At 41.6% G+C, this 15,921-nt stretch overlaps 1 protein-coding gene across 4 annotated transcripts in view; it reads right to left on the bottom strand.

Annotated features, from left to right (window-relative positions):
- FAM135B (family with sequence similarity 135 member B) overlaps positions 1-15,921 on the bottom strand; it is a 220,797-nt gene that overhangs the window by 23,092 nt on the left and 181,784 nt on the right. For all 4 annotated transcript variants that reach the window (XM_080381174.1, XM_080381173.1, XM_080381172.1 and 1 more), the window contains 2 exons: positions 4,754-4,907; positions 1,997-2,046 (listed from right to left, as the gene is read on the bottom strand). In XM_080381174.1, the coding sequence (XP_080237300.1) occupies positions 1,997-2,046; positions 4,754-4,907 (204 nt within the window). The remainder of the gene's footprint in view (positions 1-1,996; positions 2,047-4,753; positions 4,908-15,921) is intronic.

Here is a 15,921-nt window from a genome sequence, read left to right on the forward strand (position 1 = left end):
TTTTGAACATATTAGAGAGGAAGGAAAGGGAGGGAAGGGAGGGAAGGAAAATACAATGCCTACTTCTAATTGTGAGTCTTACTTCACTGCCACGCACAGGACAAGAGCTTAGTAACACCAGTGATGCAGATCAGAACCCAGGGGCTCGGTTCCTCAGAGCAAAACCCAGCAATTAAACGATCACCGAATGTGATACTGGCTACTCCATTCACATACATGCTGCCGGGCTGTTCCCTGTGACTGCACCTTTCAAGCCCCACTCAGGGTGGCCTGGCTTTAACAGTACTGTCACACAAAACAAATTAGGAGGTTTTTTTGAGGAGTTATTTTTGCATGTTTGTTTACAAGTCAATCACACAAAAAATATTTCCCTTCCACCTTCTCCTGCATTGTGTATCTGCTGTGCGCTTTGGTTGAATGCAAAGCTATGGCAGGTTAAATTCACTTTTTTTCCTTCTTTTGTTTGTATTTGATTTTAAAAATGGACCTGGCTTTGGTAATACAGTGGTAATGGACACTAACACCGCAGGCTTCTCTCTGTATGGTTTTTAATAGCATTTTCCTCCTTTATAAATGACTGGTTTTCACATGTTCAGCTGAAAAGGAATGGTTTCAGCTTACACACCTCTAGAGGCAAAATACTGGGAAAGCATTGCCAATACGAATCTGGACACCTTACAGAGGCACATATGGCTTCAGCGTGCTTACACTTCAGTGATGGTCAATGCTGCGCCTGTGTCCCACCAATGCTGTACAAGATCTCAACATCCATGTCTTGAGAATCGCTGAAAATTCAGTGTCTTTATCATCGAATTACACATAGATGGATAAAAGCTATCATCCCAGGATGCTAAGGCAAAATGTTTTCATGGCATACAGGAAAACCAAAGGTTTTTATAACACCCCAGAGAAACAGCTGTTCTACCTGTTGTATGATCTATCTGTTGCTACACTGTTCCCAGTAGCTTTCAAACAATAGGCAAAGGAGTCAGGCTTTATTAATATTGCCCTGCAAAACAAGTCAGTAAGACTTTTGGAAGAATAAGAATTGGACAGAAATGAGAAAATACAGATACATTAATGCTGGCATTTTCTGGCATATGCCAAACCAATCTGGACTTTCCCAGACTTGGAAAATAAATCCAAAGGAGATTCTAGATTGTGTTGTCTGACCTCCTATACCCTTACAGCTTCTAAATCTAGTAAAGCTGAGCCCAATAACTTATATTTCTCTAAATCAAATTTATATGAAATCAGATTTCTTGCAAAGTATCCAAGTCATGACTTAAAATTAAGAAATTTGCTATTTCAACCATTTTTCACCTATGGCTGACAAACATTAGCCCATCATTCATAACTGGACTGTGAAAGTACTTCCAGTTTGGTTTGGCTTCAGCTCCCCTCCACTGCTATTTTGTCACTCTTCCCTATGCTGTCCCTCCTGCTAATAAACTGAGCAAATAAAATATATTAAATATCTGATTATAAAGCATTTTCCCCAGTGATTAACCAATGTCTGCGTTTCTTCCTGGCACCCCTGACAACTTGTCTGTGATACACTTGAAATAAACATGGCAGAAAATTTCAAGAGAGTATTTCAGTTAGTTTTGTGCCAAACCCAGTTTTTTCCTTCCATGAGCCTTCCTACACATATAGGCATTTTTATTTGAAAAGGTATGGCTGTGCAACCTTCGAAAGTATCTTTTCTCCTGTCAGCATAAAAGCTGTAATTGCAACCTACCCCAAAAAAGAATTTTCTGCATACTGTGATACTCAGGGCTAGGCTCACTGAAGGATGCTAAAGCAATGCAGCTGGTGAGTTGTTAAAAGTGACAGAAACATCTTGTGACTAATCAAAATTATATTAAATTGTTGGTGGAAAAGAAACATTCAACAAACTTTCTGATGGCACAAAAATCCCTTTCTCCCTGCTGTCGCAGTGCACTTGAAAAATGGACTTGAAAAAAGTATGGGTAGATTCTCTTGAAGAAAATACCTGCAGCTCCGTACAAAGCTGAGATAACGTCTCTTCTACAGATAGCTCCTCTAGGAGAAAAAAAAAAAAAAAGAAACAACGAACAACAAACAAACACAAAGAAAGAGATTAGGTTTCAGAACAGTAGATGTGAAATGTTAATGCTTTACTGTTTATTCACGTGATAAATAGGTCATTTGATATTCTTCCCTGACAGACAAGTTTCTGTTTGGATGTGGGCACTCCACCTTGTACTGGTCCAAGTGCAGGTACAACTTCTGCTCTTGTAACCTGGACCACGAAACCTACAGAAGTTCTGGAATGTTATTGCCAGGACAAAGCAACAGAATTTGTCTTTTTGTTGTCTACCCTCTCTTTAGCAGAAGTTTGTTATACTAGCCTTTGGTATTTTCAGCCAACTCCAGAACTGAATGCAAAGTCTCACCATTGCAAAGTCTGAGCAAATGATGTGCAAGAAATGGTTCTCCCTACGGTGCTACACAGAACTGTGTACATGATACCAGATGTCTGACTAGTAAAAGACTGGGCATCTCTGCACTGCCTTGTGGAGTGTGAAGTACCCCTCCACTCCTATAGTAAGCAGCAGTGCTTTAATGTAATCCTGAGAGAATCTAGCACAGGGACATGCCGCTTTAAATGCACCACAGACTATAAGGCAAAGGAGGACATAAATCAACTCTCCAACTTTTGGCAGCTTGGTTTTGCAATGCGGAACTTTCTAATAGTATTTGTAAAGAAAAAGCAGAACAACCAACAGGCAAATCCCCCAAATGAGCCTTCTTAAATAATACTAAGGAATTGGAAAGGACAGAATGAGGTGGGTAACGCCTTGAAAAGACCCACCCTCAGCTGGTAAAATTTGGGAAACAATAATTTCCACTTCTAATGTTGAAACTAGAGGGGTTTTTTTCTTTTTCTTTTTTTTTTTTTAATACTACTGAGGAAGATAGAATTAAGAAAATCTGCAGAGATTTGTAGTCTTGGATTTATCTTATCTATCTTTAGAATCCTATGATGAGATTCATCTGACCAATATAGATGCTTTACAACTGAATGAGTAATTTACATTGTTCCCTTGGTCAGTGGAGAAAAATGAGTAAACACAAGGTCCGGTTCATGCCATGCCAAGGTGGAAAGCATTTCCTGTCAGGTAACATACTTTATTGTCCTAAATGGGCCTGTTTCTCATTAATGATTGTAAGAAGACAGACAGAAAACTTTGCTTCATATTCATCACACCGGGTGGATCTTACACCCCATGATTTTTCTGAGTTTTTCAACAGACATCAGAAGATTAGCCTTAAAACCAAATCTTCAGCAGATTTTCAGACTGTGAATAAAATGATGCAAATAGCACCCTGCTCAAGAGGCTAAAAAGGGTATTTGCATTTAGTAAATTTGCATGCATTACAACAAGTACATTTGCAAATTAAGTGCCTGCTTCAGTACCAGTAGTCATTTGAAAACCAAGCTAATCGTATTTAGAAAGCCAATATGTGCTCAGGGGTAGTTCTGGAGTTGTGGTCAACCAACCATGCACAACTCTGCCATCTCCCAACCTGTGAGCCTGTCCAGGTGAGACACAAATCATGTATTATATGTGTCTGATAACCAAGATGCCTGAAGCATGAATGTTGTTGCATGCTGGATTCTGTCTGAGAGCTCATAAATTGCAAATAAAAATGTTACATTTTTTCTTTTCTCGTATCTGGATTGAATAACACAGTATGGATTCTTCCCACCCCATAAGTTTTAGGCTGTCTTGAAGGTAAATATATGTTAGGGAATAAGACATGAAGTGGAAAACAGGAGCTATCAAACCCGTAAGTCTGTAAAGCATAATGCATTACATCTGCTAGTTCTTGTCTACAAGCACTATACAGTGAAACTGGAAAATGTTTTTTTGCTCCCTTTTTAAATCTGCTGGCCAATGCAGTTGACTCTCCTAATATAATTACCACTGTAACATAACAGACTGATAACTTTAAAACTTGTGTACAGAAATACAAAGATACAAAACCACAGATGTGAAATCATGAGCTGCATTCCTTGAATTGAAAAAAAACACAGGTAGGGGAGCAGGAATTAGTCAGGGATGTGCCTCATTTTCAGAGGAGCTCATGCTGTCATTCAAACACAAATTACAGAGCTCTGTCCTGCAAATCCAGCCAACCAGCACTTGAGCAGTGGACCTCACAGGCCTGACCACCCAAAAAAACCTTCTGCCAAACGCAGAAAAATCTATTAAACAATTCAATTAGGAAGAAAAGCAGAGTAATTTTAAAGAGTAAATTGTAATTATGTAACTGGAAGGGAAGAAATACATTGCAAATTATAAATGAGGGAGTATGTTTCAAAAACATTCATATCGCCTTTCAGATTTTTCTTTTCAGTTTTAAAAAAATGTTTGCTCAAGAGAAAAAAATATGCTAGTCTTCCCCAGATTTCATGGCAATTCAGAACTGGAAGTTCATCTTCAAAAAGCAGTTGAGGCCAAAAGTCACTGAAAGGCAAGTATTTTAGAAATTTATCAAAATATTTTACCTCTCTACATGTCAGGCCACATCCTATAAAAGGATTTGCATAAGCTGAGACGGCAGTAATTTTTAACAGTGTGCCAAAATAAATGCTGATCAGAAAACAGGGAAAAAAATCCTCTAAACTAATCTCTGACCAGCCCAAGAATTTTGGAACTAAAATGTGTATTGGTAATGCAGCACTGTAAAACATTCAGTGATTGTAAATGTCTTCACTCACCCAACTTCAACTGTGGTAAATCAGGAATCTCCTTCATTATGAGGGTGTAGTACACATGAAGTCCTCTTTGAGCATTCAAGAGCAGAAGACAGAGGTCCTTATGCCATTTATATGCATGCTGCATGCAGTTTTCAGATGGGACATAAAAACTGCCCTGTGTAACAGAAGTATCAAGAAAATAAAATACAGAGATTAAAAGTCATGGTCTCCATTTGTCCTAGAGGTTTCCACAAAAACCCAGTTGTGGGCAGCCTTTAATTTCTAATCAAGCAGTAGGCACCAAAGAGAGATTTTAACCACCCCTACCTCCTAGCCACCTAACTAGCTAGATGTATAACCATAACAGGATCTCATTCTACATGCACATTCTGCCCAAACCACACCAAACTGCTGGGCTCCAACAACGCTGTCAGGTGTACAAAGACCCTCATTACAAACAGTCCAACAGAAGTCCATCTCTGTCCTTCACACATGTCCACTCTGGAGCCACTGTCTCCTCAAAACATAGATACTGCTGTGCAAAACACACCCTCTCTGCTATAGGAGGAGGGACTATAAAGATGGCTACATTCTCTTTCCTTACATCTTCTTATCCCCTTCCGCGAAGACTGTAGCTTCATGGTACCACAGTGTACTTTGTTATGCATAGTAGTGAAAAAATAGCAGATGGCATTGCTATCCTATCAACAAATATGAGACACTCTAGGATCAATGTCTGGATTCGCACATCTCTTAGGGGAGGAGATTGGACAGATCACTTCAGGTTTTGTATGAATATTTCCCAAACAACATAGTTACACTTCGAACATAAGCTGAGTTTCCATTAGGCCATCATAAATTAAAAGTTTCCACTTTTGTACAAGTGGTGTTTTTTGACAGATTACTCATATTTGAAATTTGCACTTCTCAGATTTAAGATAAAGCTGATTATTAAACTGTGGGTTTGTGCCTAGGATTTCATGGACAGTTGCAAGGAGTAGTATGACAACTACCAGCAACAGTTCATATTTCTGAGGTCTCTGTATGCATTTTACAATTTTACCCAACAATAGAGTAGAAAGCTGTGTGAGCACTTGCAATCAATGATTACATCTGGTTGCTGTTACCCCAGACAGGAGTAAATTATCTGTATCGCAGGAGGAGAAAGTGTTATGCAAACAGAGAATTGAGAAAGCCGCCTTGGTGCTCTGTCCTTGAACTTACCTGAAATATCAGGTAAATTGGGAATACATCTAGATCTGCTTTTTACAGCATATGGGCTGCACAAAGGCACCAGGATAGGACTCTCACTGTTGCATAGCTATGGAGAAACATGAAAAATTTGCAGCTTAGTCTACTGCTTACCATTAATGGGGTAAGACTACAATTCCTACAGTCCAACTAGGTACTGATTGCCTTTCCAGACACAGAAAGTCCCAATAGCTATGCATCTCCAGGAGCAACAGTGAAGACTCACCAACCACATCCCAGTGCATCTCCTGTGGTTTTTTCCCCCCTGACCTCCCTAAAGCCTGTATTTCATGCCTCTTATCTTGAGCTGGGATGTTTCCGTCAGATTTCTCATGTAAATCTTCAAGATGTTAAATAGCATTTTGTGGTAGACACAAAGGGGACTGCTCATCTTGATGCACAGAGGAATGGCTGATGATAATTGATAGAGTTGGTTGCTCTTGGAAGGTTTCAAAACCTTCACCCACAGCATGAACCTATTTTACTTTCACCATATAATATAGAAAAAGGGATCATAAAGAAATGCTGATGGAAACGAGAGAAAATTGGAAGCAGACTGCTATACAATGTCATGAAGAAATGACCTCTTTTATAATCCATTGCTGATTTTTTTAGGCAAAACTTGCTGTGGCATTTAAATGTTACACTGATGAGCAGAAGAAAAATGTGAGATAATTTCATAGTTCATATTGATACTATAGCACAGTGTTGTGCCAGAACACTTTAATAGGTCTATTTTCAGCCTTTCTTGGTAGAGGTTATTGTTTAAAAATAAAAATAAAAAGTAATAGAAAAATGCAACTGCAGGTGGGCTTAAAAAAATGTGTAAATTAAAGATATTGAAAATCTTTATCAGTTAGTTCTGTTTTAAATTCTTCAGTGTTTGCCCACTTCTTGTAGAGTGCTTTTTCATATTTGACTTCAGCTGAATTAATAAAAAATATTAGAGACCAGATAGTTCAACTTCCTGAAGCACAGGGTTTAGGAAAGTATACTTTGTAAAGATTATAGACAGTGGCAAAATGTAGAAAGGGGAAAGAACAATTATAAAAAAACCCCAACAAACAGTTCATTGAACATTGTATGTCAGCAGCATAACTTGGTCATTATTGTAGGAATTCAGAATAATTTAGGCTGAAAGGGACCTCTGAAGATCATCTAGCTCAACCACCTGCTTAAAATAGGTCTAACTAGATCAAGTTGCTCAGTGTTGTGTCCTGCTGAGCCTGGAACATCTCTGAAGAGGTTCTACCACCTTTGGAATCAGGAGAAAGAACAGAGCCTTTGCCGCCATTTTAGCCATACTCTATACAATTCAGACTGGATCGTCATGTTGGAAAAGATGTTTTAGGATAGAAGTATGGATAGCAAATGCTGTAGTTCTCCAAAATAATGTTGGTTTTCTACATAAGTAGGATCATACTGAGTTCCTTCTGCTCTCTCTTGAAAGGAGTGCCATATTTTAATATTAAGCACTAAGACTAACTTGGTGTATTACTCACAGAAAAAGGTTCTAGTTTTATGCCTTCCATTTTAAGACAAAATATGTATGGAGAAAGATTGTCAAATATCTTCATTAAAAGCAGACACTAAGAAAATTCTGGGGTCTGAGAGAACGGCTCACACACGCAACTTGAGATACCACTTCTGTTGACAGACGGAGAACTGATAGAGAAAAACACATTGCTGGGGAGTGATGGTTTTCATCCTAAAGCTGACATCTGAAATAATCAAGGAACTGAACTGTGGCCACCTCCTCCCGTTAGTTATGAAGGAAGCATAGGACAACTGACCACGTGCTCTACACTGTAGACACACAGAATCAGGAAAACCAAGTACAACCGCAACAGGCAAGTCAAATTTCCTCTAACGTTGCTGTCCGTCAAAACGTAAACTTTCTTCAAATACTGTAAGATATGTATTATAAACTCGTGTGCATAGAAGGCTGAAAATATTCCTCCCAGATCTCCTTTCTCTTCCTGTCCCAGCTCTCTGGGAGGAATATCTGGGCCAAAGAAAGGTGCTGTGTGTAGAGAATACCATTGCATGTGAGGAACAGTACTACACAGGCACAATTCAAAGTAATGCCAAACAGGCACAGTCCAGGCTGTGCCACCCATGAGTAAGAGGCCATATAATGAAGCTGAAACATTTTGATGAAACTCTATTAAATGGCAACTGGCTTTGAAACCCTGTTGTTTAATGGGAACATCTATCCTAATTTGAAAAATCATCTTGTCAAGGTGATAGAGAGCGTGACAGAAAAAAGACGCCAAGCTCCAATTCTCTGGTCCCTCGGTGACAGAAAGATATTACTGCTCTCACAGGACTGTTTCTTCTGAAAGTTGTCACACACATACAGGATGCAGAGCAGGATATAACAGCGATTATTAAACCCACCTCAGGGACAGTTTAAGTTAATGTGAACTAAGGTCTGTGCATCCTCATCTGCAGGGATCCCAGCAGGGCAGGCATCTGTCAGATGATGCCATTATACACTGCTGCAGCTAAATCAGCTTATCTGTCACTGTTCAGTAAGCTGAGAAATGTCAAGAAATGTCTTCCTTTGGGGTGGCCCAAAGATTGCAAACCTTCCATATTTGCTATTTTAATAGCACCTTCTTCTGTGCACCTATTCAGGTGGTTCACTCTTTCCTAGATTATAGACTCAAGCAGGGATCCAGGCTGCAATACTTGCAAACCAAGTTTTGTAACAAACATGGTACAGGCTATTGGAAGGGAAAACACCTCCATAATACTGGCAGTCTGGAAAACCAGTGGCTGTGACCCATTAAACAGCTACAAAGTGTTCAGCTCTCCGGGTTTCTTGAATCAGGGGGATACAGTTTACTTCTGGTTCAGACAAAACCTCTATTTTTAGAACAAAAAAGTTCACACTGACAATCCCAGGTTGCACAAGGCATAACGGCTGCCCTGGGCTTGTCGTGTCCATTGTAAAAGGACGTGTTAGTTTCCTCTGTAAAGATTCTCATGACCTTTTGAGGTAATTCTTTGGTCTACTGTTATTTTAATCACATTAGTTTGTAGGTAGACAGATTTCTTCTACGTTAGTTGTAAAATGCATCTGCACTGATTTCCTTTTCCAAGACCCCCTCTGTCTGTAACAGTAGATTGTACCTCTGGCTTTTGCTCTTTTCTACTTTTGAAAATTTTGGGAGCAAATGAATGCCTGACAAATCTTCACCTCAAGACTTTCAACCTCAAGAAACTCTGATAGCGAAGAAGGATGACACCGCAGAAGCGAACAGTACTGACTCCAGAGAAAAGTATGACTTCTCTTGCACTGACAACATCAGAGGGAAAACTGGTCAAGAAAGAGGCAGTCAGGAAAACAATGCAAACAACTTCAAATAATGCTAATGACTGCAGACTCTGCAATGATTTAAGAATTGTCTTTTCCCTGTGATATCTGAAAGAATATCGGCTGTATTGATCCCAGATATAAAAAAAAAAAAAAAAAAAAAAAAAAAAAAAGAGTTGTTCCATCAGCTGCCAAATGAGATTATTTTCCAGCACCTATCTGATGAACTCAGCAAGGAGATTCTTTTTTATGTAGAGCAAGTTACCAGTAGACAGGTAGGCATATTACCAAAACCAACAACTAGTGATTTCAAGAAGAGGAAAAATATTACCAACTTTGGAGACTGAACTAGTCCTGTGAGTGCTAGATTTGAAAAGCTGGAGACAGGGAGCTTGATAAGGTTGCACCTTCCCTAATCTTCTATAAAAATGTTCTTGTGTTACCCAAACTAGAAGCGAGGCGTCAAACTGAATGTATTCTACTGAAAGTAGAACCACAGAATAATAGAATCATAGAATCATTTAGGTTGGGAAAGAAAGACCCTTAACATCATAGAGTCAGACCGTAAACTTAACACTGCCAAGTCCACCATTAAACCATGTCCATAAGTGCCACATGTACACATCTTTTGAATACCTCCAGGGATGGTGACTCAACCTTTTCCCTGAGCAGCCTGTTTCAGTGCTTAACAAACTTTTTGGTGAATATGCAAACAAAACCTCCCCTGGCACAATTTGAAGACATTTCCTCACCCAATTACTTGCTACCTGGGAAAAGAGGCCAGCACTACCTCACTACAACCTTTCAGGTAGTTGTAGAGAGTGATAAGGTCCCCCCTGAGCCTCCTTTTCTCCAGGCTAAGCAACCCCTGTTCCCTCAGCTGCTCCTCACAAGACTTGTTCTCCAGACCCTTCACCAGTGTCACTGCCCTGCTCTGGACACGCTCCAGCAGCTCAAGGTCTTTCTTGCAGTGAGGGGCCCAAAACTGAACACAGGATTTGAGGTGCAGCCTCATCAGTTCCTAGTACAGGGGGACAATCGCTGCCCTGGTCCTGCTGGCCACACTGTTTCTGATACAGACCAGGATGCTTATGGCCTTCTTGGCCACCTGGGCACACTGCTGGCTCATGTTCAGCTGGCTGTCAACCAGCACCCCCTTTCCCACCAGGCAGCTTTCCAGCCACCCTTCCCCAAGCCTGTAGCGTTGTTGTGATTCAGCTGCAGGACTCAGAACTGACTCTTGTTGAACTTCATACAGTTGGCCTTGGCCTGTCAATCCAGCCTGCACAGATCCCTCCGTAGCTTTCCACTGCCAAGCAAATCAACACTCCCATCTAACTTGGTGTCATCTGCAAACTTACTGAGGGCACACTCAATCCCCTCAAGACCATTGATAAAGATGGCCCCAATACTGAGCCCTGGGTCACGCCACTTTTGATTGAATGCCAACTAGATGTAACTCCATTTGCTACCATTCTTTGGGCTCAGGCGTCCAGCCAACTTTTAACCCAGCACAGAGTACACCTCTCCAAGCCATGAGCAGCCAGTTTCTCCAGGAGAATGCTGTGGGAGATGGTGTCAAATGCTTTAATAGACTCCAGGTAGACAACATCCACAGCCTTCCCCTCGGCCACTAGGCAGGTCATCTTGTTGTAGAAGTAGATCAGGTTCATTCAAGCAGGACCTGCCTTTCATAACCTCATTCTGGCTGGGCCTGATCCCCTGATTGTCCTGTACGTGCTGCATGATGGTGCTCAGGATGCTCCATAACCTCCCCCAGCACCAAGGTCAGACTGACAGGCCTGTAGTTCCCTGGATCTTCCTTCCCACCCTTCTTGAAGATGGGCATCACGTTTGCTAACTTCCAGTCAACTGAGACCTCCCTGGTTAGCCAGGACTGATGATCAATGATTGAAAGTGGCTTAGTAAGCACTTAAACCAGCTGCTGTAGTACCCTTGGGTAGATCCCATCCTGCCCCATAGACTTGTGTGTCTAAGTGATGCAGCAGGTGGCTGATCGTTTCCCTTTGGATTATGGGGGCTTCATTCTGCTCCCCACCTTCCAGCTCAGGGCTGGGTACCCAGAGAACAACTGGTCTTTCTATTAAAGACTGAGGCAAAGGAGGCATTAAGTACCTCACTGTTTTCCTCATCCTTCGTCACGGTGTTTCCCTCTGCATTAACAAAGGACAGAGATTCTCTTTACGCCTCCTTCTGTTGTTAATGTATTTATAGAAACATTTTTAATTGTCTTTAATGGCAGTAACCAGATTAAGTTCTAGTTGGGCTTTGCCCTTCCGAATTTCCCCCCTGCATAACCTCATGACAGCCTTTTAGTCCTCCTGAGTTGCCTGCCCCTTCTTCCAAAGGTCATAAACTCTCCTTTTTTCCACCAGAGTTTACATTAAAGCTCTCTTCAGCCTCTTCCCCTCTGGTTTGTCCTCTGGTACATGGAGATGGCCTGCTTCCACAGCTTTAAGATTTTCTTCTTGAAGAACGTCCAGCCTTCCTGGACTACTATGCCCTTGGGGACTGCCTCTCAAGGCACTCTGTTAATGAGGCCCCTTACCTCTTTGCTGCCACATGGATCTTCATCCCCTACCTCCACTAAGATAGCTAAGGTGCTGCAGGCATTAGTACAGGGACATTTCAGATGTGCTCGAGTGTGCTCAGCTCATCATGGAACAGACTGAAGGAGCTCACTAGCACACCGTTCCTCAACTATTGGCATGCTGCCCCCAGGCTTCTCTCTAGGGAGCTGGGTTTTATCCCTTTCCCCCTTCAAATCTAGTTTAAAGCTCTTTCAATGAGCCCTGCTAACTCCTGTGCAAAGACCCCTTTTGCCGCTTTGAGACAGCTGCACCCCATCTGTCACCAGCAGGCCTGGTGTCATGTAGACCAACGCATGAAACAAAAGCCCAAGACTCAAATTCTGCTGGTAACACCAGTCACAATGCAAGGTATTGATCAGCTGGGTCTTCTTGTTTCTTCCCTCATGGCTCCATGCAACTGGAAGGATAAATGAAAACACTGCTTGTGCTCCTGATCCCTTAACCAGTCATCCGAAGGTCATTAAGTCTCTCTTGACTGCCCTGGGACTTTTTATTGCAACTTCATTGCTGCCTACATGAAAAAGCAATAATGGAAAATAATCTGAGGGCTGTGCCAAGGAAGGAAGTCTTCTCATCACATCTTTAACAAGGCCCCAGGTAGGCTGCAGACTTCCCTAAGAAGTGGGCCAGTCAGCATATTGGGCCTTCAGTTCCCTTCAGAAGGCTGTCTCCTATGACAACGACCCATCTTTTTTTCTTCATGGAAGCAGTTTTGATGCAGGGCATGGGCCAATGTAACCAGCAACAACTCCAACCTAGATGAACCATTGTCCTTGTTTGGTTTCACCTGCAGAGCCTTGTATTGTATCTATGATGCAAGGGCATCTGGGAAGGTGGGGTAGTCACAGAGGAGATGCACCTGATGCACCAGGCAGGAACTTGTCACCATTGCCCCCTATCCCTTAAGCTGCTATGCTCTCCTGGGTGGAGAGAGGACAGGGAATCCTCTGTATCACATATCTTCTCTGCCTGATGTGTATGTCCCAGAGAAGGTTGGGTGCAGCTCAAATAGCCTGTCTCCCTCGCATACTCCCTGATACTCTTCAGACTACTCCCCTCCTCCTGGAGTTCTGCCACTGAGCGTAGAAGTTCCTCCAGCCGGGTGCACCTCCCACAGGAGCGCTCACTGTTGCTGGCTGGTACCGCCATAAGAGCAGGGCACAGCCTGCAGCTTGGCACTGGGGTGGCTGCATGTTCCCACCCGAGCTCTGTCTGGGCAGCTGCGTCAGTCATGGTGGGTGCAGAGCTTAGAGTGATCACAGACTTCTGTCGGGTAGATACCATTGCTCCCTGGTCAATGTGGCAGAGTTACAGTGCCCTTCCTGCATGCCCTTCTGTGCAAACTGGAGCTGCTTGCCTCCATGACAGGTCTCCTCTGCTGCTGTGGCACGAGCTGCAGGCTCCCGGTGGGTGTCTCAGCTCCTCTGAGGTTCCCCCAGTTCAGGAAACCCTTCTGTGCACTGCACTGGAGTGCTCCGCGGCCGACTGTGCCAGCACCAGAGCTGTTCACCTCAGCAACAGAGTAAATGTAAAATACTTCATAGTTCCTTGCTTCTCAGTTTCAAAATGGAAAAACTAATTTCTCTAAGTGTCAGGTGAGCAACTAAGTGTACACATTCTATCAAAAAGGATATATCACTTTATGTTTGCAGGGTGTCATGAAGAATCATGTACACATAGCTTTCATTTCTCCATTTCTCCGTTTACTGAGGAGTGATGACAAAGAAAAACCTACTGAAACACTAGGTTAAAACAACTGCTTAGTGTTTTGGAAATGTAAAGTTCTAAGTTCAATCTGATCATGTTCTGCAAAGCCAGATCCCAACACTGGACTATCACTGTCCCTTGTCTATCTGTCCTCCAAGATGTTCTTCCATGAGATTTACCCAGCCAAGGAAAATAGCCTGCAAAATCAACAACTCCAAACAAAATTAACATTCTTGACAATATTCCTCCTGAATACATTTAAATAAATCAGCCTTTTAAATTAATAGTTTTCCTGTGTAATGCTCTTTTCAGTCAACAGATTTCTCCTGTAATTAGAGTGTGATGTTTTATAAATGTACTTTTCCTTTATAAAAAGAGAATGAAAATTACTTGAGAAAAGCAAACACTGCCATTAAATAAGGTTCATGCTAATTCATTATTCAAATGCAGAGAACAATTTGTGAATATCCACTTCCAGTGTACTAAATCCATCTAATATCAAAAGGCACAATTGGATTTTACGTTTTGTAATATACAGTAAGTTGCTTGTATTTGTTTTGTATCAAAGTAATTTCACAAGCGGTGTTAGCTATATGCAACGTTCCAACAATAGCACTAACAGTTGGCAAATTAGACCCTTTATGTTTATCTAATTCAAAACAGCATTTCACAATTCAGATTCAAATTCAAATTCCTTGTCAAGAATTTTAAGATGCTAAAAAGCCAATCCAGACTGAACAGACAAGTTTTGCAGTCTCCAGCAGTATTTCATTAGCAGACACAACTAGCCTACCTTGCTTACTCCTGGCGACGATCTAGAGAAGAGCTTGAAGCAGAGGAATAAATCTCAGCATCCCAATGCGAATGCAGTTTCTAAGAGCACAGTACCTACCCATTTGTCTGCGTGCCCATATTGGTCACCTAATATATAAGTTTTATTCTAGCTTCAAACTCTCTGACCAAGGATATTCTTCAACTCTAGAAACTGTTCACAAAGAAAGGAGATTTCCTCTTATTTGGTGGTTGGAAATTACAGTTACAGCTTGAGCTAATACATTAGTGTTTAGACCCCATTATAATTTTTTTTTTGAAAAAAGGATGAAGATTAAAAGATAACAATTTCTAGTAATTAGGGATATGACTGAAGCATACAAGCAGATGAATACTTTTTCACATGTGTAGGAACACAAATGACAGAAATATTTGTATTTTATAATTAACGGGGGGCGGGGGGGGGCAGGTCAAGCAAATCAGGACAGGAACTGGGACATACATCGTGCAGCTTATGTTATGCCAGTTATCTTATGCTTGCTAATTATTTCACAAATATCTATATCTGCAAAGTGTTTGTTAAAAACTGCAACCAACCAGACCCTAATCTATTGGGATCTTTGCATCAAGTCACACAAGTATGGGAATCTAATCTCCTGAACAGACAGTCTGTTGCTGTCCAGAGGATGATGCAAGTGTCCATTGCAAGGGTCCTTACAGTGATCTTCAGCTGGATCAGGTGAGACTCTCCGAACTGTTCTTCTGCTTACCAGCCAGGCTGCAGCCCTGTGTGACTACTCCAGCACATGCATCATCCATTGTTATTGAGTTTCTTAAACTACATATGAAACATCTCCTCAATATCCCAACTGTTTATAAAGAACTGTTCTAGACAGACGTCTTCAGGAATACTTTCTATTGACCATCCACAAGAGTCTTATCTGCGTGTAGTTTGGTCACTTCTGCATCAGGTACCTCCCATCGGAATTGCTGGGACAGCCAGATTGACTACCTAGGACGTCAGTCACTACACCAAAGCACACAAGGTGTACTGGTCAGCTTTTCTTGGAGCTGCTTGGAGGAATCACTAGGCCTGATCAAAACTCTCACCCAGAAAGGTTCTACAGCAATGAGTTCAATGCTGCTTCTAACTGTTGCCACCTTCTCTCAGGTTCATCAATTATCTCATCCATACAGGCAACGAACTGAGGGGTTCCTGGACCTCCAGTGAAATAACGCCGAAGTGCACTGAGTGTCCATATAGTCACAACCCTGACACCCTACTATTCCATAACTATAGGATGAACTTGAACTTCATATTTATAACACACTAATCACTTACATTCATAGCTCTTGCCACCAATGATACTACACTTTATTTTACAGAAGCTTTCAGGAAAGTAATTTCCAAAAGATTCATATTACTTACATGACAGTTAAGGCAGAGACCCCAATAAAAACAGAAGGTCTGCTATATCTGCCCCTCCACAGAGACAGAAAGTGAACACAGATTTACTAAATGGCTA

This window comes from Falco punctatus (assembly GCF_963210335.1).
Source record: "Falco punctatus genome assembly, chromosome: 3".
In the NCBI taxonomy this organism is placed as follows: Eukaryota; Metazoa; Chordata; class Aves; order Falconiformes; family Falconidae; genus Falco; species Falco punctatus.